The 24430-nt window shown below is 40.5% G+C and overlaps 2 protein-coding genes across 2 annotated transcripts in view; one reads left to right on the top strand and one right to left on the bottom strand.

Annotated features, from left to right (window-relative positions):
* m1ap (meiosis 1 associated protein) overlaps positions 1-14171 on the top strand; it is a 61314-nt gene extending 47143 nt beyond the window's left edge. The window contains exon 14 of the mRNA XM_034676431.1: positions 14112-14171. Within this exon, the coding sequence (XP_034532322.1) occupies positions 14112-14156 (45 nt within the window). The 3' untranslated portion in view covers positions 14157-14171. The remainder of the gene's footprint in view (positions 1-14111) is intronic.
* dok1b (docking protein 1b) lies at positions 5035-23925 on the bottom strand. Its single transcript, XM_034676430.1, has 6 exons — positions 23698-23925; positions 23469-23555; positions 11666-11989; positions 10126-10225; positions 9560-9732; positions 5035-7407 (listed from the first exon to the last, which is right to left on the bottom strand). Exons 2-6 carry the CDS (start codon positions 23523-23525, stop codon positions 6013-6015), a joined length of 2049 nt encoding a protein of 682 aa, XP_034532321.1. The 5' UTR covers positions 23526-23555; positions 23698-23925; the 3' UTR covers positions 5035-6012.
* Between the last annotated feature and the right edge of the window lie 505 nt (positions 23926-24430).

Here is a 24430-nt window from a genome sequence, read left to right as displayed (position 1 = left end):
ATGTGACCTCTCACTGCACAGGTTTGTCTGATTTTACAGACACTGAATATGTCTGTGTGTCTCAGACAGCAAACACTGTCTTGGTTCCACTTTGGCTCATAGGTTCTGTATTTTCGGTACGTGAATGTCATGGCTTCCTGTTTCTTCGAACTTAAAATATTGTGATATTCTAAAAAGTATTTTGCATTTTTTCCATTCAGTTCTAAAAATGATTAGCATTTTAGGTCGGTCAGACTAAAACTGCAATACCATTTTTCCTTTCATCAGATCTGAGTAAGGCTGATATTACTGTAGTTCAGCTTCCTGGTTTGTTCTCAATATACAGTTTTTTTGCTGACCCTCTTTCTGTCTCACAAACTGTCTCTTTCCTGTGATTGTCCTTACTGGTCACAACAGCACCACTGGACTCGTATGTACTTGCAGGAGCAGAGGGGGAACGCAAATAATAGTCACATACAGGTCACAGCCTGAGAATAATCAACTCTCTCACAAGCAGATATGAGTGAGAACAGAAAGAGGAAGTGTATGTTGGTGAAGGGGAAGTGAAGAGTTGAAGTTAGGCGGCTACAGGAACTGAAGTACAGTCCTGGTGACAGAAATCTGAAAGGTTTGTACACCTACGCAGGTCAAGAAAGTCCTAAAAAGTGTGGAAGCCTGACGCAAAACCTGAACATAATTCACCATATAAACCATCCTCAAACTCTAATCCTGTTTAGGAGATTAAAATCTGAAGAAGCATGAAATTATTAAGTTAGTTTTGTTCGTGAAAACTCTCTGGTTAATGCCATTTATGTGCACAATTCAGAGAAATGAATACAAATGACTTAATGTCTCAATTAATATGAAAAATCAACAGAAAATGATGTCATTTTATGAGAAATATGTGATAACTGTGTGGAAAAACTGTCATTTCCTTTAGTTAGACCTGAGAGTCGAGAGAGTGAATGAAACTCTCAGATGCGGATAACTGAATGGCCCACGCAAAACCAAAATGAAATGCTGGTGGTCTGTAGAGTCAAAGATGAGAGGAAACCAGACTGATTTAGTCGTCCCTGAAGAATGAACACTCATATCCTCTTCAGTATGAACATGGGAACTTCTTATATCGCTGTACTGTGTGTTCTGTGATCTTATATATCTTATTTTATATCTTTAAATGACTTTAATGGAAGCCTCACTGAGATTAAAAACACTTTTACAAGAGTACAATGTGTCCTGGCCAAGATCGGCAGCAACACAGATAAGCAGATGTTGAAAGTCATGCTGCTATAGGCTTAGACTGCCGTGGGAACTGGTACACTGACACACTGGGATCCTATCTCAGGCAGAAACCTCAAGCAGAACCAGACTCATGTTAGACAGCCATCTGCCTCAACCAAGTTGGGGTTGGAAAGAGGGATATAGGAGAATATGAGACAGAGAGAGAGAGAGAGAGAGAGAGAGAGAGAGAGAGAGAGTGATGATAGTGATGAGATGGATAGTAGTTGTAGTAACTGTTGCCTCTGGAGTCTGGCACGTCCACAGCAGCAGGAAGTCTATGGCAGCAACTCAGAGGAACCTACGAGACAAGGGAGCTCAGGGACTCCAGAAGGTCTATGGTTAGTAACTTTAATGGGACAGGGAGAGTTAAAGTAAGTGATTAGGGGGAGGTGGGTGAGATAGGATCCCAGTGTGTCAGTGTGTCAGTTCCCAAGGCAGTTTAAGCCTATAGCAGCATAACTAATAGCTGGTTCAAGCCTGAGCCAGCTCTAACTATAAGCTTTATCAAAAAGGAAAGTTTTAACCCTAATTTCTAAAGTAGAGAGGGTGTCTGCCTCCCGGACCCTGACTGGTAGAGGATTCCAAAGCAGAGGGGCCTGATAACTGAAGGCTCTACCTCCCATACTTCTTTAAGAGACTTTAGGTAGCAGTGGAGGACGCTGTTTTCAGTGAAAACAATTGTCAGGTTTTAGTGCCTGTTGTTGTTGGACCGGTAGAAGGAGAGACATTTTGACAAGAGAGAGACAGACAAGAGGCTTTGACTGACATGAAACGAGTCAAAGAATGCTTGTGAATACGTGTGTGGTGTCCAAATGCAGAAATACAGAGACCTCAGACCTAAAGATAAAATTGTCTGGTTAAAGATAGCATAACGGTAAGAAATGTCAGACAGACACAACGCCTACGTAAGCATGCCTTTCTTAGTTCTGATGAGCCAATGTGTCTATTCTTGCCATAACATCAGTAAGTCCTCACACGATATGTCTGTTTTCTGTCATTTATGTTTCATATGCTCCACTGTTTAACACTTAAAGGGTTCCTTTTATTTTACATCTCTGCAAAACTGAGAAATATCAAAGGAGCTAATATGAAACTGTGAATCAGTCTGTCTGTACGTGGCTACCAACCTTGTTGGAATGCACACATGGTGATATGGTAGCATTGGAGGAACACATGTAGACACAGTCAAACCCTGATGTACCATAAACTGGACAAACTTGACAGCAGTGTGTCTGTTTGTACAACGCTCACACACACTCACCTAGCTGTCACACAATTACGCACATTCCGCCATCATGCAGTGAGTCGAGCTGTTATGCAGATGTGTGAAAGGTCAAAGCAAATGGCGAGAAAAATGCGAAAAGGGAAGGACGAAGGCGACAGAGTGCAGAGAAGGTTTTTGTACAGATCTGAACCACTTTTTGTTTAGAAGACCAAACCAAATTTGCTTTTATAAAGTCTATCAGTCAGTAAATCAATATTTTTTGCCACTTTCACAAACTTCTAATCTGTCCATGAACCTTTTGATTGAAATATACTGCATGAGTGTTGGGGAACACTCAACCAAGTCAGGACGAAGAGAGGAGATGCCAACATTTTTCAAACTATCAATCTTTAAGAGAGAGGGGGGGAGCGAGAGATGTTAATGGTTGCTTACTTGAAAATGTAAGTTTCGCTGTTAGGAGCATGACACATACCAGGCACTGAAGGTAAGATTAAACTAATATCTACCATTTTAATTTTCACCATTGGAACAAAAATGCTAAATCACTGGCCTTCCCTTTAAGGGGAACAGTTTGTGACTATATTAACATGCTTCCTGCCTGAGAGTTTATGGTAACCATCTTCATGTCAGCAAATTACTAGCTATGTTACCCAACATCAAGACAGGATAATATCCAGTCCCCTCTTACTGACAGGACTCGATCTTACCACATCTTAATCCACCATGAGCATTACACCTCACAGTATTTAGCTAGTTACAGCAGCAAGGACAAACTTCCTTTAACAGGCAGAAACCTCAAGCAGAACCAGACTCATGTTAGACAGACATCTGCCTCGACTGAGTTAGGATTGGAAAGAGGGATAGAGGAGAATAAGAGAGAGAGAGAGAAAGAGGGGGGAAAGTGATGTGACCAATACTAGTACTAGTTGTAGTAGCTGTTGCCGCTGGAGTCTAGCACGTCCGTATCAGCTGGAGTCTGGAACGTTCACAGCAGCAGGACGTCTACGGCAGCGACACAACCTGAGCACAGACAAGAGAAAAGAATAGGATGTGATTCAGTCCCCTCTTACTGACAGGACTCGATCTTATCACATCTTAATCCACCATGAGCAGAGCACCTTGCAGAATTAAGCTATTTACAGCAGCAAGGACAAACTTCCTTTTAACAGGCAGAAACATCGAGCAGAACCAGACTCATGTTAGACAGACATCTGCTTTGACTGAGTTGGGGTTTGAAAGAGGGATAGAGGAGAATAAGAGAGAGAGGGGGGGGGGGGGTTAGTGATGTGACAGATAGTAGTAGTAGTAGTAGTAGCTGTTGTCGCTGGAGTCTGGCATGTCCACAGCAGCAGGACGTTATGGCAGCGACACAACCATGTAATGAGCACAGACAAAAGAGGAAATAATACACACCTTTCTAAAGAATACAGCCACAAGTTAAATCATAAACTCACTGGATTGTCACTTTATAAATGAGTAAAAGCATAATTACATTCATCCACCAAGCAAGAGTCAAGATGTTGTTCTCTGCTACAAACACTGAAGTCTTTTCACACTGACTGTAGATGTGTAAACAGCTTGCTTTGAATATCCAATAAGGAAGCAAATGTTGATAGAATGATAACACTACTGTCTACTGTTGTGGAGAGTGGATGTGGACTACTTTTTTCCAATGAGTTCACCCAGAGTTTAATGGGAAAGACAGAAGTTTGTCAGTGCTCTTTCTCTTTCTGTTTTTCTTCCTTCACTCTGAAGTAGAGGAGGGGAAGGGGAAAGGGGGAAGGGGGGGGGGGGGTGTAATCCAGTTACTTGTAGAGGACTTTCCTGTGCAGAAAGTGCTCTAGCAGCAGGTGGGGGAAAAAGACAGAAAAAAACAGGGATAAAGAGGGATGACGGGGATAAAAAGAGCAGCAGCAGTGACGGGAACAGTCTGTACCTTATATGCAAGCCAACGAGACACAGACAGGTTCATCCAGCAAGTATTTCTCATGTCAAGCTACTTTTCCATCTCTTTTCAGTCTTTCTTCTCTCTTTCATCATCTTCTGCTGAGGATTAACACACACAGAACACTTCAACATGTCCGATTTTTGTTTTTTTTTCAGTTTTCCCAACTTTCCATCATGTTTTTTTGCCCTGTGGTCACGCTATCTCCTTGCAGTTAAAATGCAGAGCGTGTCTGACACAAACCAGCCGCCATTAACTGTCGCCAGAGCAACCAAACAACAGAATTAGTCCAGAAAGGGAGAAAGGAAGGAAGAAAGACAAAAAAAAGAAAGAACGTCTTTGTTTCGTTTGTTGAGGCTCAGTTTTAACGGTGTGATTAAGTGGTTGGAAACCAACTGCAACAACAAAAACAGAGCGTGGCAGAGGGAGTGAGGTGGAGGATGAGGTCAGACTGTTTAACTGTCCCGTTTGGTCCAGGACGTGAAGTCTTTGAAACCCCAAAACTTTGTCTCATTTGTTCTTGATGGGACCAACACACTGAGTAGGAGTACTGAAATACCAAACACAGAGGTTCCTTTATTTATAGATCAACAGGGGAGCAATATTTAAAGTCTTTGAAGGAATGTTTATTATTAGTCATATTTACACACAGCACAGCTGTTTTGAAAACATACATATACATAATGAGACATTACAGGGAATCAATTAGTTTCATAATTAGTTTGTCCATACATACTTTTGTTAAATATTAACTTTTGCAGAAAGTTGCCTTTGTAATTTAATAGCAACATAGGACACATCTGACCTTTAGACCCCTTGATGACCCACATGGAGTACTTATGCCCCCTTCTTCCAAAACAAGTATTCAGTGGATCCTAAGATACAACCACATTGCATGTTGATATCCTGGGGTAATGATTATTAAACCTCCAAGTTGTACTAGGGTTCAGGATAACAAGGCAGGCAGGCAGCACTAACAGCACTAACAGAAAACAAAGCTCCTTTTGGATTCTTCAAACCAGTTTAACAACAAATCCCTGCAGTCACATTGTCCAAAACTGAAACACAAATGCAGCAGTGCAAAAACATGTTTCACAGTCCCTTCATACTCATGGCCCACATTTAGTAAAAGAAGTGCCAAGCCGCTCTCACAGCTTGTTAAACTGAGGCCTGTCAGCTGAGCTCCTCTTGGCAAACCTGTGTGTGTCTGTGTGCTAGTGTGTGTCCAAGTGAAGTGGCTGGTTCTAACCACACTGTGGATTGGTACTCCAATTATGGGTTTGACCATGCAAACACTCACTTTTTCTCAAACATAGACACCACAGAGGGTGGCCCTTTCATAGTTGTGCTCTGTGTTTCAAAAGCTTGCATATTGTGGTCACCTCATGGTCCAGAGCGAGTCTAATCCAAATGAATGTACTGCCTCAGATAATTTTTCCATGGACTGAAGAAATAGGCTAAGACCTTACAAAAACGCAAGATTAAAATCAACGACCAAAACTTTGCCCACAGCCTCGTATTATCTGCATTAGCATCATCTCCTTTTTTCACAATTGAATCACTTCTGGTTTAGAAAAGGATTTCAAACATCTCCCAGATTGTCATAGATTATATCAGGCGATCTTAACAAGGGAGTGTTTTGCTGGCTGTACCACGAGTTAGCAGCTTGACTTTTCTGCTTGGAGACTTTGCTGTACAGCTCCCTTCCTCCTCGTCCCCCTTCTCCTTCTTCTCCTCCCCAAATATTGTTGTTGTTGTTCACATTACTGCCAGGTCCCCCATGTTTACCAGGAGGGAGTGGCACTGGCTCCTTCCGCCCAAAAGGGCTCCTGCTTGGTTTCGGGGCAGTGACAGGTTTGGGCCACCTTGGAGCTGGAGGTTGCGGTGTGCCGCGGCTCCGGCCTAGCTGCATTGGAGAGTCCCTGTGAGGCTCCAACACTTTTCCATGGGAAGGGGTGTTGTAATTTGCTTCCAGCACCTCTTCCTGTCTTCTCTGGATGTTGGGTTGGGCCTCCTCATATGTACTGACTACAGAACTGACTAAGATAGCGGCACCTGCTTTGGCGCAACCCTCTGGTTCATCATATATGTGTTCCTGAAGAGGAGCAGAAGTTGAGGAAGCACCTTCTGCTTGACCTCCTGGGGGTCGCCTGTTGCTATTCACCCCTCTTCCTCCTCCTGTTGCCCCGTTTAGACTCATTGCACTTGTTTTTTGGCTCAGCTCCAGGCTGATGTGATCATAGACATGTGAATACAGGTCTGGTTGCATTCTATGGTTGCTGCCATCATGGTGTTGTTCCCCTTGGATACCACCACCTGAAGCCTCGTCTCCAACTGGACGAAGGCGTGGGGTGGGCACTGGATGGTGAGATGGGTTGCTGGGTTTGCTTTGACCCTTGATGCTGTCCACTGGGTCAGAGTAGAGGCAGTCAGCACTAGGCGGAGGAAGACGGACTGAATCTGCTGGCTCGGAGTAAAGACCTGCATGTCCATCAGGTGGAGAAAGACCTTTAGTGGTAGCCTGCACCCTGGGAGACTTAGGAGGAGTTCCCCCTCCTCCTAAGTGACTCAAAATGGCTGGTGGTTCTGGCAAACACCTCCCTTTGTGTGCCAATGTTCCTTGCCCCCTCCCTCCTCCTCCATCTCCACCTTCTCTCTTCCCAAGCACGCCATCAGCTGAGCCTGGTTTGCTACCTCCTGAATCCCCGTCTGCCTCCCGACTGCTGCAGCTGCTGCTATCTCCACTTCCCGTCGCCACCATGCCACTGGGAACAGCATTGCGAATGTGCTGCAGTGAGGCAGGGCAGTCAGGGTCAAAGTTGATGGGGCAGCTGAGGTGGCGCTCCTCTGCCATTGCCTTCTGGGACTGGATGGCCTGATCCACAAGCAGAAAGATCTCGTTGCCTTGCTTTGTCTCAAAAGTGAAGTTACCAGGGCCTGAGTCACAGCGTCTGCCTGCCTCGAATGAAAACATTACCTAGAAAACAAGAGGAAAGGAAAAGGGTCGGAAGGTTGTTGCATTTTATTTGGTAAAGTATATACAAGCTGAAAAAATAAATACTGAAATGTGACTGAATTCATGGAAAGTTGTAAGTGAAGACCCTGCACTCTTTCCCAATCATTTATCCATCTGTTATCTTATAAGGTTTCAAGAGTAGAGTAGGTTTTACTAATTTGGAAGGCTGGGTATTCAATGCTTAAGTGTCCTTAAGTAAGGCACCTAACCCCAAAACTGCCCTGGTGGCTGTACCAGTGGTCTGTGAAAGGGATTATTTAATACTAATGAGCACTAACTTGGTGGCCTTTGCCAATAATGTATGAATGTAGTGGCAATGGGTGATTCTGACATATAAGAACAATAAATAAATATAGTGCCTTTACCATTTACACTAAAAGAATGCTTACTTTCTTCTTCCACTGAAGCACACTTCACTCCACTCCACTACCTTAATGTCGACCAACTTCAAGACATTCACAAATGGACCAATCCCACTGAATCGGACCACTCCTTGATAGATTTTGAACAATTATGTAAAGAAATTCACATCTCAATCTTCCCATTCATATCCCCTGCCATCAAATGCCATCCCTGTTTCTAAATTCTACTATAGCAACAAACCCTGACAGCCTGGTGGAAATTTCAACGAATAACTAACAGAAATCTCTCCAACCGAACATGTGGAATAACCAAGCGGCAACCTAAGGCTGCGAGAATTGAAGCCAATGTGGAAGTGTTAAAAACTGCAGTTTCTTGAGAGTCTGCTTGAGGCTGGCTCCAGAAGTACCGGAAACCACATACACACCAATTGAAAAAAGCCGATCTTTACTGCAGAAATAAACATGTTTACAGCCTGGTTCGAAAAATGTGTGTAGTCTGAACAGCTCATCGATCGGCACACACTGACAGGCGGGAACACTGTAGCTGTTGGCGAGGAGGCTCAAAGCCCGCCTCTTTACCTCACATTACCTTAACAGAAGTAAGGTTGAGTTCAGCATTTCCAATATGGCTTCCGCCAATGATTGACTTCAAAACAAGGCTTCAGAAACAAATTGGTGACGTCACGGAGGGATGCAACTTCCATTGATTGTACAGTCTGTGGGAATAACCTGGACTTCTTGTTTCTAAGATAACGATGCATGAGGGGGGCCTCCCTCCTCTGGGTCTGGTGGACCCCTTATATGCTCATATCTTAAACTGGCTGGGTTCTGCAATCTGAGGGCCTGAGGGCCTGGAGGCTGATTTTTCTGGGTCCAGCCAGAAAAATAGAACCGGGCTGGTCTCCACAGGCCCTTCCTTCCACTTACACTCATATCATCAACAGTGGAGCACCAGTCTGAAACTGCCACTGCAGTCCCTAATATTCTTCACTATCACCTTTCAAACCACAACAGGCAAATACATACCAATACATTCATAATTTCACACATAAACCCACCTCTTTTCCTTCTTCTGTCTCTTTCAAGGCAAAGAACAAAACTTCTGACACTGCTTGCGTTTCTCTTTCTTTCCTCCTGTCTTTGTTTTGGTCTTTTTTATATCGTTATCTACAGTTTTTCTCATATTTTGATTTTCTTTGTTTTGTTTTTGTTTTGTCTCTAATTATCTGTTTGTGTAACTTCTTCCTAGATTATATGAGTTTTTGACTTGACCCAATGACTGATTGATTAGTGCCCCCGACTTGTATTATCTTAGTTCTTCTGCACAATATAAATCATAAAAAAACACTGCTTACTTTTACTTTAGAGCTATATTTTATTAATCTTGTTATTTTCCAATTCCAACTCATACTAGATACTAGATAGACTTTCATTGTCCAAAGCAGGGAAATTTGTTGCCACAGTCTGTACAAGCTAACATACATAGAAAACATTAATACTTAACAACCACCCTACCTCACAACCATTAGTGCACATGCATACGTCTACAGATCAGTTATACAGTATTCACTTTTTACCTGCTAAGTGTCTCGTGACATCACCTAACTGTGCTGTGAACACATGCACACTCACACACTACCGCTAAAAGTGTTATTAGCACTAAATTTACACAACCACTTCCTATGCCTGACACATCATGTGTGATCCAGCTCTATCATTTTGGAACCCCACAAAAACATCTTAACACCCACCCGGTCTCGCCCATATCTCCTCAGCAGCTTATAAGGCCACACCAGGATGCTCCTTTTGGTCTTTGGATCCTTTAAGATTAAGACGTCATTTTCTGCTTTCAGCCAGTAGCTGCCCGTCAGCCCGCAGCGCTCTGAAGCATCAGTACGTTGAACGCTCACCCAAAACTCGTTAACTGCCAACAGAAGACAGGGAAAATGCTTGAGTTTAGATTACATTCTCTGCTCCAAATGGTCTTCATTTTTTCTTGAGATTTGCTCTGAAATAGATAGAAAGTATTTTTTTATCTCTATGTTGTTTTAAGTTGTATTATAAAAGTTATCCTCAGTGCCCTGATGCCATTACATTTAGCTGTAGCTCTTTTGAATACTGATATTTATTTTTTATGTAGTAAACTTTTCTCTTTTTGTGTATAAAAATGTTAACATTTCTTCTATAGCCATGCCATGTTCTTGCTCTGTCAGGACACTCTTGAGGTAGCAATCTTAATTCTCACTACGCCTTCACTCCTGGTTTAATCAAGGTCAAACAAAACAGAAAAAAATAAAGGATTGTTTTGTCTCTTTACCCTCCTCTCTGGAGTAGTAGATGAGGTTTTCAGCCATCTGCAGGTCCTTGGGTCCACCATTAGAGTCTGCAGCAGTACTGTCGCTACTGCCACCTCCTCCCTGTGCACACATAGAGCCATTAAAAGTCAACCAGCTGTAAACTTTTTAGAGGCATTGTATAAGCATTTAATACCTAAGTGTTTAGACACTGCAATGCGTTTTGTTCTGTTTAGATTTTTGTATTAATTTAACCTTCATTTAGCCAGGTTTGTCCTGTCAGAGATTTCTTCCTCAAGGCCAAATATGGCAGCAACACCCAAAAAAAATGTTACTCGTACAGTAGAACCAGCGGTAAAAAATGTTTAAAAAGCAGTAAGCCTACAGAAAGCCTGGATTCACAACTTTTATGAATCAAGGATTCAAAAACATTCAGGCTAACTACGTTTTGCAACTGAAAATCAGTTTGTTGTTCTGTGTTATATAGATATCATAGATATTGTATTATATGTATTTTTATATGACAAACATATACTTGTTATATATAATTATTCTATCCCAACTAAGTTTTGACTTTAAGAAGGACAAATTACAAAGTCCAACAAATAAAGGTTGTGAATTCCATCCTTTGAAATTAAAAGGGAGGAAAGCTAGTCCAAATGTTTTCCCTCTGGATACACCTCATATCTAAAAATAACAATAAAGAGCCCTCTGTATGAACCTCAAATGTTTATAACGTTAAAAAAAAGCCCCCTCTTGATGCCCCTCAAATCTATAAAATGTTTTTAAAAAGTGTCGGGTTCCACTCGAATATGAAAAACATTTTTTAAAAAAAAGAGCAGATCAGAACTTAATTTAGTAAAATCCAAGTAAACCTTCAGCTTTTAAGTAACCTACTGAATGTGCTCTCTGAAAGACAAGTTGGAAAAAGATACCAACTCAATTTTTTGATCGTCTTTTGTAACCAGACGATGCCGTTTCCATAACCAAATAAGTGGGGAAATATAATTTCCCTTGTTGCTATATTGTCCTTTGTCAAAGGACAGTGTAAAAAGAAGAGTTAGAGAAGCTGAGTGAGATCAACAGAGAACAAAGCAGATGAAGTCCTACTGGAAACTCCCTCTAGCTTCCTCTCTGTAAACATGTGTAACACTGATGTTTGTGTGTGCGTGAAAGTGCACACAATAGAAGCTGTAGCCCACATAGAGACCCCAGGGCTATGTGGGAAATCTTGGATGACTCATTCTTATACATAAACAAAAACAAAGTTGTTGTAAATCCCTGATGAAAACTAAATCTATGGCTGCAGGTCTTTAACTTTTTCAACACAACTACAGTTTTTTGTCTTCAGTAAAAACCAATGAGAGCAGAGTCAGTGAGGGCAAAAACATTTTTAAATAGAGCAAAACACAGACATGGAGGAAGCTAAGACTGAAAAAAATTCACACATGTAGTACATCTCACACACATCTTGGTCACACGATCTCCCAAAGTAAACACACTGTGGGCTTTGTTCATTTGTTTCCTTTGACACATGCAAGTGGGTGAAAACTGTAAGGATACCTGAAACGCAATGTCACACATGGTATCCATCCATTCCTGGGCGGCGTTCTTCTCTGCAGCAAACACATGCGTCTTGTCATTGGTTTCCACACAGAACGCTGACATGTTTTCTTTGGGACAGTTCTCCATCAGGGCCGGCAGGATGGAAATGCATTCAGACAAGCGGATGATCTTCTTGTCAAGCTTCCTGGTTTTCTCATTGGACCCACTTCCTGAGCCTCCGCTGGCCCCACCACTTCCTCCTGAGGGCGAGTCATAGAACTCGAGGCGGGCGATGCCGTTCTGGCTGGCAGGGTAGAGGACAAACCAATTTTTCTTCCATTTCTAATAAATGGAAAAAGAGGAATTGTTTCAAAAAATGAACATATACAGCTGCACCAATTATATTTTCACTGAAAAACAGAATAAATGACTGTGTTCAACTAACTATGACATCTTGCAGCCAGCTATTTCAAGGGTGAATGTTGTGGTTAAGTCTTGAATGCTCTCATCTGCACTGTTGCAACACTCAGACAAAGTTAGTAGCTAGCTTGAACATGGTTGAGCATTTAGCACCTGACAGACAAGATATGAACAACAGAGATATAAATATGTTTTTTCTGAGAAAATGCTTAATCTGTGTCTGTGGGATGTATATTGTATAAACATTATAGCCTATAGCTTTTACTTGGTAAATAAGTTATTACAATCCATGAAAATAAGACTCAGGTCACCATACAGAGTTTCTTGGCTTGATCGGTCGAGTCAGATGGCTGTCTAACATGAGTCTGGTTCTGCTCGAGGTTTCTGCCTGCTTTGACTCTGTGGCTTTGTTTCAGATCATAAAGTGACAATCCAGTGAGTTTATCATTTAACTGTATATTATTTTCTCTCTTATCTGTGCTCATTACATGGTGAGTCGCTGCTGTAGACCAGGGGTTCCCAAACTTTTCAGCCTGTGACCCCTAAAATATAGATGCCAAAGACTCGCGACCCCCACTGTCCCTCAAAGTGATTTAATGTGGCTTCATTTAGCTGGTCTGCTGAAAATTAGCCTACCTATATGAGCATGTGGCTGTGTTTCCTGTGCTGTTATGAATTAACCTTCTGCTACTGATGCTTTTGATAATTAACTGTTCACTAACCTTAAACTTAGGAGTCATCTGGCAAAAAGAAAACTCATTACATTTTCTATTTTCAAGTTTTTATTTCAAGTTTAGCTACTATTTTTGGACATATTGTTTACTATAATGGGTAATATTTACTATTTTTTAGACATAACTTAACAAAACAAATAACAAAACAATTCTGGAAGACATCTCATGACCCCCCATTTGTGTCTCACGACCCCTCAGGGGGTCCCAACCCACACTTTGGGAACCCCTGCTGTAGACGTCCTGCTGCAGTGGACGTTCCAGACTCCAGCGACAACAGTTACTACTTCTACTACTTCTTTCCGTCTCATCACTATCATCGCTCTCTCTTATTCTCCTCTATCCCTCTTTCCAACTCCAACTCGGTCCAGTCAGATGTGTGTCTAATAACATGAGTCTGGTTCTGCTCGAGGTTTCTGCCTGTTAAAAGGAAGTTTTTCCACGCTGCTGTAACTAGCTAAATACTGCGAGGTGCAATGCTCATGGTGGATTAAGTCAAGGTAAGATCAAGTCCTGTCAGTAAGAGGGCACTAGATCGTATCCTGTCTTGATGTTGGGTCTTTGTTAATAATATAACATAGAGTACGGTCTAGACCAGCGTCTTGAGATAATGTTTGTTGTGATTTGGCGCTATACAAATAAAGATTGATTGATTTTTTTTCAAATAAACATTGGTTTCATTCACAGCTGTCAAGGAAAAGAGGAACACTTTGTAAGTTTGTTTTTTTTAGATGGTAGCAGGATAGAGTAAAATGCAATTTACAACAAATAAGAGTAAAAGTGAGTCACAGTAAAGACTCAAATAAGATAGTAAAAGTGAGTCAAGGTGAAATGGTGCGTTCTGATTTTACTAACCTTGGCCTCATTTAGGAAGCATGTGATGATAAATGTTACAATTTTGAGTCAGCTCTGCACACTATTCTTTCCACTAGTCACCACACGTTGTAGGGAGAATAACAGCTCTGTTCAAATATCAAATAAGGTGAGGTGAGAAAATGAGTCGAAGTTTGCTGAGACGACTAACACTGAGGTTAAATTAGATTTAAAAAATAATGAATCCAGAATAGATGTGTACTTCCTTCTGTCTCATTACTAGTTTAGTAAATTGAAAACATGTTATTTTGGACTTGGGTAATATTTTGTACACACCCGCAGAGAGAATTACAGTTGAGTTAGTATTTTGTTCATGTAATATGAAGGATACTACAGCTATAAGGGTTATATGCTGGTTCAAACTAGGTAACAGGTGCGTCGTCTCTCCCTTTGTGCAGAAGAGAGGAAGCAAAAGCTAACAATGATCTCTTCCTCTGCAGGGACAAAAAAAGGACATGACCAAACGACATGACACGCAATGGTGAAAGATAAGAGGCTCAGTAAGTGTTTCAGAATCCAGATGTTAAACGCTAACTATAGACATGATAACCATCTTCATACAAGGTTATGTGTCACTGCAGAAACTTGTATACATGTGTTTACAGTAAAACTGTATGAGACAACAACCCCCAGCGCTACTCCGGGAAGTCCCTGTCATCCCTTGTACCCCCTGCACGTTTGTACGTGCTTGTTTGGCTGCCCAGCATCAAGCTATTCCTCACCTTAGCTTCATTACCAGTAACAGAAATGGAGTTGAATATGTTCCCCTACACTCACACAGTGGGGGGGACGCTACCCAGAAGTGTGAGAGCTGAGTTTGTGACATCAGGTCAGCAGTTTGAAAATCTTTTGACTACCTTGGACGGATGGAGTAATAGACAAAAAGACACACTGTGAATGTGACATAACCTGTTAGTTTGTCCTCTTCGCTAGATGTGTAAAATCCTCTGTAACTTTTTGTTAAATCGTATTTCACTTTTCAAAAATTTCCATGATGTAAATGAAGCTCATCTAGGCTAAGTGAGCAGAATAACACTAACCATAACCTCAAATGAGGCGGTTATAAAAATAGCCTGCACATAACTTGCACTTGGGTTAGTCTTTTAGTGGCTCCAGCAGCAAACTAATGTTTTGTCAGTAGCAACAGAATGTGGGGTTTTTGTTTTTTGTTTTTTGACCATTTATAATTTTTATTACGGCTATGATTTATTCATCTTTAATTTATTTATGTATTTATTATTTTATTATTATTATATTTTTAATTCAATGTAATTATTAATTGATACATTTATTTTTATCGTAATGTTTGGTCTTTCTGTTTATTATTTACTTAGCTCAACCTCCTCAGATTTGTTTCCATTATTTCCCCGACTCAGTTAATCTCAAACCACTGTCCAATTTGCTACAATGCAAACATACAAAGACACACACACAAACAATATTCCAATACAGGATTTATTATATATTGTATTGTCATGTCTCACACCCATCTTGTATTGTTCTGCAACACGTAAGTAAGTGGTTTTAGTCTTTCCTCAAAGAATATAAGTATATGTTCAGTAAACCTGTAAAAGTCTTGCATTCAACAACTTATTTCTAAAATGTATTTTAAGCAACAAAAGTGAAAAAGTTGTGCAGCCAAAATGATGCCTTATTGGGTGATAAAAGATTTGACATTATGTTGTTGATTCATAATTTTAGGTTGATTTTTTAACATTTGACTGTTGTAGCTGCTTGTTGTGATGCCCAATCAATCAATCAATATTTGCCAAATCACAACAAATGTTACCTCAAGCCGCTTTTACAAACAGAGCAGGTCTAGACCGTACTCTATGTTAAATTATTAACAAAGACCCAACATCAAGACAGGATAAGATCCAGTCCCATCTTACAGACAGGACTCAATCTGATCTCATCTTAATCCACCATGAGCAGAACACCTCACAGTATTTAGCTAGTTACAGCAGCAAGGACAAACTTCCTTTTACAGGCAGAAACCTTGAGCAGAACCAGACTCACGTTAGACAGCCATCTGCCTTGACCAAGTCATGTTCTTTTGGGAAGTTAAAACTGAAACAGTGTGTTGAATTATATAAAGGTATGTATTTTGCCAGTAAAATATGGATCTGTATGTTAACTTAAACTGATAAATTCATGTAGTGAAGTGAAAGCTAAGGCAGCATTCACAGCTGGAAAATAAGAGAAACGTGAGATTGTTCGAGGTAAATGCAGCCACAGGCCAATATACTGTACTTCCCACTGCAACTTGTTAAACACACCTGCAAAAGTGTCACCAGTTATAAAAAACAAACAATGGACACATGACTTCCAGCTATATCTGTCTATGGTACACACAGAGAGAGAGAGAGAGAGAGGGAGAGACAATGCACACCCACATTCCAACCTGTTACCATTAACTGTCAGAAAGGACAGGAAGTGTGTGGGATTGTTATTACCCAAGATTCTCTTCTGCATCCATGCTTGTCACAGTTCTGCATGTATATGTGTATATGTGTACATTCGCCTCTATGCGCTGTTTTCATTATCCCCTTGGTGCATTCTGGACCGTCTGTTGCTGTGCACACACATTCAAACAGAAATATCTTCACACGATCAGCGGTAAGAACAATACATGAACTCCTGTTTCAATATCACGGTCCTGTGATGAGTGTGAAACAGATGCTCCATATAAGGCAACAGACCGTTATCAGCCGCTTATACACCGAGTGGAAATTATGCAAAAAGATCTTGACAGAGGGGAGAGCAACTTCCTCACTGCTCTCCTGCCTGTAGGCATTAACACAAGTGAGTCAACTCTTATATAAGTTCATGACTGTGTTCACTCTAATACAGCGCTTAAACAGAACATTATATTAACTGTCACACTGACCTACATGTGAAACGTCATGATAACATATAGAATCGCAACACTTTGCTTTTAGACTGTTTATGTAGCAGTTTAATGCATTCATTTATTCTTTACACTCCAGCTGTCAGTGTAAAACAGCATCATTTGATCTTTGCTGCTCTCTGAAAGCTTCAGTGGAAACAGCACAGCACACTTGGGCTGGAAGATTGTTCCACAGAGTTGGAGCCACAAGCTCAAAGGAAGGGTCGCCTTTTGTTTGTAGCCTAACACGAGGCACAGCAAGCTGACCATGGTCAGAAGATCTGAGGGGTCTACTGGGGGTGTAAGGATGGAGCAGGTCAGAGATTCATGAGGGTGCTTGAGTTTGGAGAGCTTTATATGTCAATACAAGGATCTTAAACTGTACTCTGAATTTGATTGGCAGCCATGTGAGGAGAATAAAATGGGGGTGATGTGTTTTTTTTTACTCTGGTAATCTGGTTTACAGTCTTGCGGCAGTGTTTTGGATTAATTGTAGTCAGTCAAGAAAAAAATTAATGAGGCTGGTGAAAAGAGAATTGCAGTAATCGAGCAGTGAGGAAATTGAAGCATGAACCAGTTTTTCTAACTCTGCGTGACAATAAAATTTTTATCTGTATCTTAGTTGGAAGAAACATGAACAGGTTATAGATTTAATGTGTTGGTCAAAAGCATTCCATGATCAAAAATAACCCCAAGATTTTTTTTACAGAGGTAGAAAGAAAACCCAAATAACCAGTAACCTTGGCCGCATTGCTGTCGGAGGCGTTAATGAGGACCTCTGTTTTTTTGGTGTTCAACTGAAGGAAATTGTCCTTCACCCTGTCCTGTATGGCAGACAGACAACCAAGCTGAGGAGACAGTTTTTCAGTGTCATCAGGTTTAAAAGAAATATACAGTTGCCTGTCGTCAGCATAACAGTGATAAGAGATCGGTACTTGTAGTACTTTTTGTTCTATTACATCTTGAGAGCTGTCATTGATCAGTGCATTGAGATATTACTGCAGATAACGTTACTTACTTCAGACTGGAAAGAAATGAACGCAGAATTCAATATTTCACATTTGGTTTCATGTTTTAAATGCTTATAAACACAAAAAGCCATGTTGCATTGATTACAGCTTTTTGATTTGGTTCTCAGTGACAAGTTTAGCTTGAAATTACCAAAATCTTCAGTCTGAAGTTTTGAACTGGTTATGAAACAGGGTGAACTTAACACTTACATCTTTTTATGAGCAACAAAAGCAACAGACCAAAGTTGATCTTATCTCATCTAAATATTGCAAGGTGCAATTGTCATGCAGTATTTAGCTGATTACAACAACAAGGACAAAATTCCTTTTAACAGGCAGAAACCTTGAGCAGAACCAGAATCATGTCAGACAGCCATCTGCCTTGACTGAGTTGGGGTTGGAAAGAGGGATAGAGGAGAATAAGAGAGAGAGAGAGAGAGAGAGAGAGAGAGAGAGAGAGAGAGAGAGAGAGAGAGAGATGATACTACTCTTTTTGAAAACATAAGCAGAAATGTATCAATACTCTAACACGAAACCATGACTTTAATGTTTAGATTCCTGGAGGAGGAGGATCCCCCTGTTTTTTTGGGCAATGTAAAATATACAACGCTCACAAAGAGCAAGAAGTGTTCATTTCTGTTTTTGGTTAATTTTTTTGCATCATGTTTGTCATATTATTCATTCTTATTACTAACCACAACTTGGTCAAGGCAGATAGCTGTCTAACTTGAGTCTGGTGCTGCTGGAGGTTTCTGCCTGTTAAGGGAAGTTTTTCCTTGCCACTGTAACTAGCTAATACTGAGGTGCTCTGCTCATGATGGATTAAGATGAGATCAGATTGAGTCCTGTCTGTAAGAGGGGACTGGATCTTATCCTGTCTTGATGTTGGGTCTTTGTTAATAATGTAACATAGAGTACGGTCTAGACCTTCTATGTTTGTAATACCGTCTTGAGATAATGTTGACTTGTGTTGACATTTTTTTGAGTGCATTTGGATGAAGCTAAGCTGCAACAGAAGAGGACCAATACCAGTGCTTTCTCTGGCCATGTCTTGTAGACAGTTTTTTTGTTACAGGACAGTCCATTTTAAAATAAGTACAGTGTCTATTATTGTATACAGATCTAAAATTGAATTACATTTTGAGACAATAGATTTGTCACAAGCCTGCACTGTGTTTCATATTTTAATATTTTAATATCCACAGAGGAAGTCATTAGCCTCGGGAACTACTTGTTGAAACTGGTAAAGGCAGACTTTACTTTTTATTACAATTAACCACTACATACTATATTTGTTATTGATAGTATATTTTAAATTGAGTTTTGTCTCTCAAACAAATCAGTTCCTTAGAAACAAGAAAATGTTAATTCAACATAAAATAAACTGTGGTTCAAATTTCAGTCGATTGATTTCAATAAATAGAGATAATATAACATCCTGTCAGGGGTGTATGTGCACTTGCAGACCAAAGAACCGTGTGACAGATGGAAACATTGACTAATGTATCTCTGTAATACTGCTGTTCAGTTAAACTACTCAACCCTGTGCCCGCTGGCCACAGACAGACCTCAATTACGCTGAGAAGTGTGTGTGGTTATCTGCGCTTGTGTTTAAGAGACTAACAGTGTGTTCAAGAACCGGCATCCATTTCTCTCGATAACGAGCAACTCATGAAGCTAGTCTGATTGTGTATACCTGTAATTAATGTGTGAATAAAGTTTTTTTAAAAGAAGGAGAGAAATAAAGAAGGAGAGGAGTTTGTGTGTGAGAGAGACAGAGAAAGAGAGAGAGAGAGAGACCAATGGTTTAACCACATGGCTGCTGCCCTAACCTCAGCGTGCTGCTGTACCCACCAAAATAACATAATGGCAGCTTTTCACATGCCCGGACCCTAACAGAGGGACAGCAGGAGAATAAAAGAGCGGTGGGGGGTTCAGCAAAGTAAAGAGTACACTGGCATGCTTTGGTTTCCCTTTATTGTGACCTATACAGATCAACTGGACTTAGAAACTCCAACAAAAAACTTAAATAGACAGACTTGTAAAAACGGATTACTTGAAAAAGCTTTGTAGTACTGCAACATAATAAGTAACTAGAAATATGTCAGAACATTCTGTAACCAAAGTACTGTACATGCTTTGCATCCTGCAACAGGTGGCACAAAATATTTCAGGATAGAGGTTACAATAATCAGTGAAATCATGCTGGGACTAAAAACTCTACTGTTTCAGAGGGCATTTCCCTGGTTTTTATTTCCCTGGTTTTATCCATAGTTTTTTATCTGACCTCCCCTGCTGCTTTTACTTGTTTTATTTAACCACAGTGTCTTTTAACAAGTGTCTGCATTTTACCGTCTGTTTTAAACCTAGTTTTTATTCTTACTGCCTTTTAATATGTCCTGTAGCACTTTGAGATTTTTCCAGAATGTAAAGTGCGTGATAAATAAAATGCATTATTATTATCATTATTATTATTATTATTATTATTATTATTATAATTGTACTAACACTATATAGCTTAAAATGTATTCTTTTTGACTTCCTGTCCAACATGACTCAGAGGCTAATGTAAAGCTCAAAACCTGCATGGTAAATTAAAGTAAGCTGGTGGAGCTACAAACTGTATATTTTTTGACTCATTAAACTCTATGCAATGCTGTTAATTAATTATTTGGTACAAAAAATAACACAAAATAGTTCAAGTCACTTCAAGTCCACACTTCAAAATTTTGTTGGCAAAAGTCAGAAGCTGCAGGAGATTCAGTTTAGAAAGCTAAACAATGATGACTGACCAAAAGTAGGATGTTCTGTTTATTCCTCTTATTGAATTACATTGAACGGTGTCTTCGATCAACCTGTCTTTTAAATCTGGTACTGACTAAGCTGCTGGAAGAAGGCCTTCTCTTAGTTAGCCCTTCTTTGCTTAATGCTCAACATGTCTTTAGTGACAGACTATTTACTACAGTCATTTAAAGTAGCTGTAATTACAACTCTTTTTAAGCCTACATTTGATTGAGGCAAGGTTTGGAGTCCACCATAGCATGGAGACTGCACTGAATTGCTTCATACAGTGCGCTCCTTGAGACTTGAACTATTACTTGGCAATACAGGAACCAGTTTTAACTTGATTTAAATGATATTTATCAGATCAATGTCCTCATAGTTCGCTGCTCGGGCTGATTCTTTTCACTTTATACATGCTTACACTAAGGAAACACTGTAATGCAGATGACCCATGACTATCCTAATCAGTGAAGCCAGAAGAAATTCATCAGCTACCCAAACCAGAAGCATGCTTTAAGATAAAGAGACCTAGATGACCAGAAATCTTTTTGCAGCTCAACTCAGACATGACTTAAGTTATTGTTTTTGACCCCAAACACCTCAGACATTTTTAATGATATAACTGCCTTAAAGGCATCAGCCTGACATCCAGCACCATGGTTAGGAATCTTTCCTTCAAGTCCCAACACAACAAATTTCAAGGACTGCCTTTTATCTACATCTACATCTACAAAGCACCTTCAAATTTTAAAGAGCTCATAGTGATCTATTACCCCTCTAGAAGACTACACTCCCAGTATGCAGGCCTGCTCATCATGCATACGTCTCTATAGTAGTATGGGAGGTAGAGCCTTCAGTTATCAGACCCCTCTCCTTAAGATTCACCTACCAGTCAGGGTACAGGAAGCAGACACCCTTTCTACTTTAAGAGTAGTTTTAAAACCCTCCTTTTGGATATAGTCTATTGTTATGGCTGGACCAGCTCTTTGTATCAATGCATCACATTGTCATGCATTTCTTCCTGAATATAAGTCTACTGCAGAGTATATTTGGAGAATTACAAACTTGTCCATGTTACATACCTGTCATACCAAACATAATCTGGTGTATCTCACGTGGGAAAAATACCGAGCATGTGTAATGTTTGTTGTGATGAAAAATGAAGCGGGGCCAAATTACAATCCCATAAAACCATTACGCAACTATTACTTTAGATTTGAATCCCCAGGGTATAAATGCAGCCTTAGGGTGTGCAATACCACTGTAGTCTGACACACCCTGTCTGTCAGCTGGCTCATGCTGTATCTACCTTCACCATCTACCATGTACTACCAAAATCAGGTCTGAGCATCTTGGGCATGACTACATGTGTGGTAGACAGGCAGATACAAGTAGAGGCAGCTATATTCCCACATTGCTTCTAAGAGCCACGGACAGCCCTCCAAGTCGGAAGGGCAGATATATTTGTGCTCTTGTGCCCCTCTAGAACACTACACTCCCAGCAGGCAGGACCACTTGTTATACCTAAAGTCTCTAAAAGTAGAGTAGTGATTGATTGATTGATTGATTGATTGATTGATTGATTGATTGATTGATTGATTGATTGATTTTAGTGTTATGCAGTATTAATTGAAATATAAGTTTCAACTGCAGTTAACACAGCCGCCCATTAAGTACGAGTTTACAAATTATGGCATGGATATAACGACGATACAGAGCTTTAGAAATTACTAAACAGTAACAAGTGTAAATGCAGTGCTGTGTGTATGTAGATAGTGCGGTTTAGGTAGAGTTTAAATCGATTTACATTTGCGTTTCACTAAAACCAGTTAGAAACAGAAAGCTTAATTGGATGATGCCACCTCCCTCTCAAGTCACATTTTCCAACCAAACATATGGTTTCGAGTCTCAAAGAGTAGTGTGCATGTGTCGTCTGACAGCTTCTACTCTTGCATAATTCACCCAGCAAACCTCACACCAATTTCATCACTTTAAAAAAGGCAACATATAGCTTCCTGTGCTGTTCTTCTCTTCTCTAATGCTTTTTTAAACCCTTACTGTTGCTCCCTGCAGAGATAATGTCATGTTTTTGATAAATACAGTGATCTAACTTGTTCATTTGCTATTTTAGTTTCTTCTAAAAAAGACATTGAATCTTTGTTTTGGGAATATGAATATTTATTGTCCAGATTTCAGAGCAGGAAGCAGGGCCAGGATGTGCTGTTGATCTATGTCATATGACCAAAGAGAGAGTCAGAGACACAAAGACCCGCTTACAAATCTGAAAGACCAAATGAGGTCTCATCCAGCGGCGCACTTAGACTGCAGGCAAGGTTGCACAGAGGCCAAGCATTAAAACAAACACTGACACACCTACAGACACAGACACACAGTTGTTATAACTGATATTTAACTGTGTTTAGTCTTGCTGCTCTCAAACCTATCCTTTAATTCTGTCTGCCCCCTTTTGTATAAAAGTGCTTGAGGCCTCTCTGCATCCTTTTTTTTACTTCAACTTAATCTACTAAATATCCCTGCAGTGCGTGCACCCCCCATTTACCAGCTTATAAACAAAGACACATCATGCACAGTATCTAAGCCATTGCATCAAACCTAGACCAAGTCATTAACACACTGATAACTTCCTCTCTTTGCATCAGTAGCTCTGTCTTTGAAGGTACTGGGTATGTAATTGCATCAGTATGTACTAAGAACTGGCGGAAACAAAATGTTAACATCAATCATGTAAGCATTAAATACAAGACGTAATGCCATGACAGCTATTGATCTCTCACAGTCATATGGAACAACTTTATCACTCTTTAAAGTTCCTTTAGGGAATTTCTGATGTCTTTAAGGACGTATAGACTGTTTAGTCAGGAGGGTGACTCTTTTGAACTCACAACCTTTGGGGTTTCTTTATTCATATGAAGTTTTTTGAGTCTCGTGGATAATGTTGCACAAGTTTCAGTCAAATTTAAAAGCTTCTTCATCTGATCATATTACACAGGTTAAATATAATTAATACCATTTATATACCTCTGTCAAATAACATCTTCAGCACCACCATACCTTAATTTATAAGTACAGAATTGTTCTTCTGATGAACTTACCTTTCCAAACTTCTGATGCTGCACATAAAGCTGTCCCTCCTTAACGTGGGTGTCCATGCCCTTAAGTCCTCCAGGGCCAGCCTCACTCTAGAAACACGAAATTTGCCTTGAACTTGACGCAGGAAAATCACTTTTTTATGGGGTTTATTTTTCCTCTACCTCCTGACAACTTCCCCCTCCTCACACTTCCGCCCCTGAGTCGTTCAGACGCATTTGACGTATTGCTCACTTTAATGTGTCATGGTAAAATAAAAAGGTCCAAACGGTGACTGGGTGGTCCCGAAGAACTTCAGTAATGTCCAAATATTGTCCGTGGGTCGCCTATCTGTGTCGCCTCTTACTCCTCCTGTTAGGCTGGACCACTGTAAAGTGAACTGGAGAAGTGTCAAGCTTCCGGTTACACTTTTCAAAATAAACTCCTACTACTACGATCTGTCTGTCTGTCTGTCTGTCTGTCTGTCTGTCTGTCTGTCTGTCTGTCTGTCTATGTCTCTCTCTCTCTCTCTCTCTCTCTCTCTCTCTCTCTCTCTCTCTCTCTCTCTCTCTCTCTCTCTCTCTCTCTCTTTCCAACCCCAACTTGGTCAAGGCAGATGGCTGTCTAACATGAGTCTGGTTCTGCTCGAGGTTTCTGCCTGTTAAAGCTGCTGTTGGTAGTCACAGAGTAAACATCTGTTCAGAGAGAGGGACTTTGAATGTCAACACTATCCCTCCCAACCAGATTTCCTCTTAGCCCCCCAACACAGATAATCGTGTGCAATCACGATAGTGCCGGTGTCATAACCAATCCGAGGACGAAGTAGGGGCCGCCCCTTAACCAATCAGGACAGAGGATTGGAGCTTAGCTATGATTGATCCGTCATACAGGGAATGAGGAGAATTATAACATTGCTTGATACAAAGGTATTGGAAAACGCAGAGATTTCGCAATAGTCTCAAATAACTCCACTTACCGATGATTACCG

Source organism: Notolabrus celidotus, chromosome 23 (assembly GCF_009762535.1).
Source record: "Notolabrus celidotus isolate fNotCel1 chromosome 23, fNotCel1.pri, whole genome shotgun sequence".
NCBI classification, from domain to species: domain Eukaryota; kingdom Metazoa; phylum Chordata; class Actinopteri; order Labriformes; family Labridae; genus Notolabrus; species Notolabrus celidotus.
Note: the sequence above shows the minus strand (reverse complement) of the source record. Positions and strands in the feature narration are given on the sequence as shown.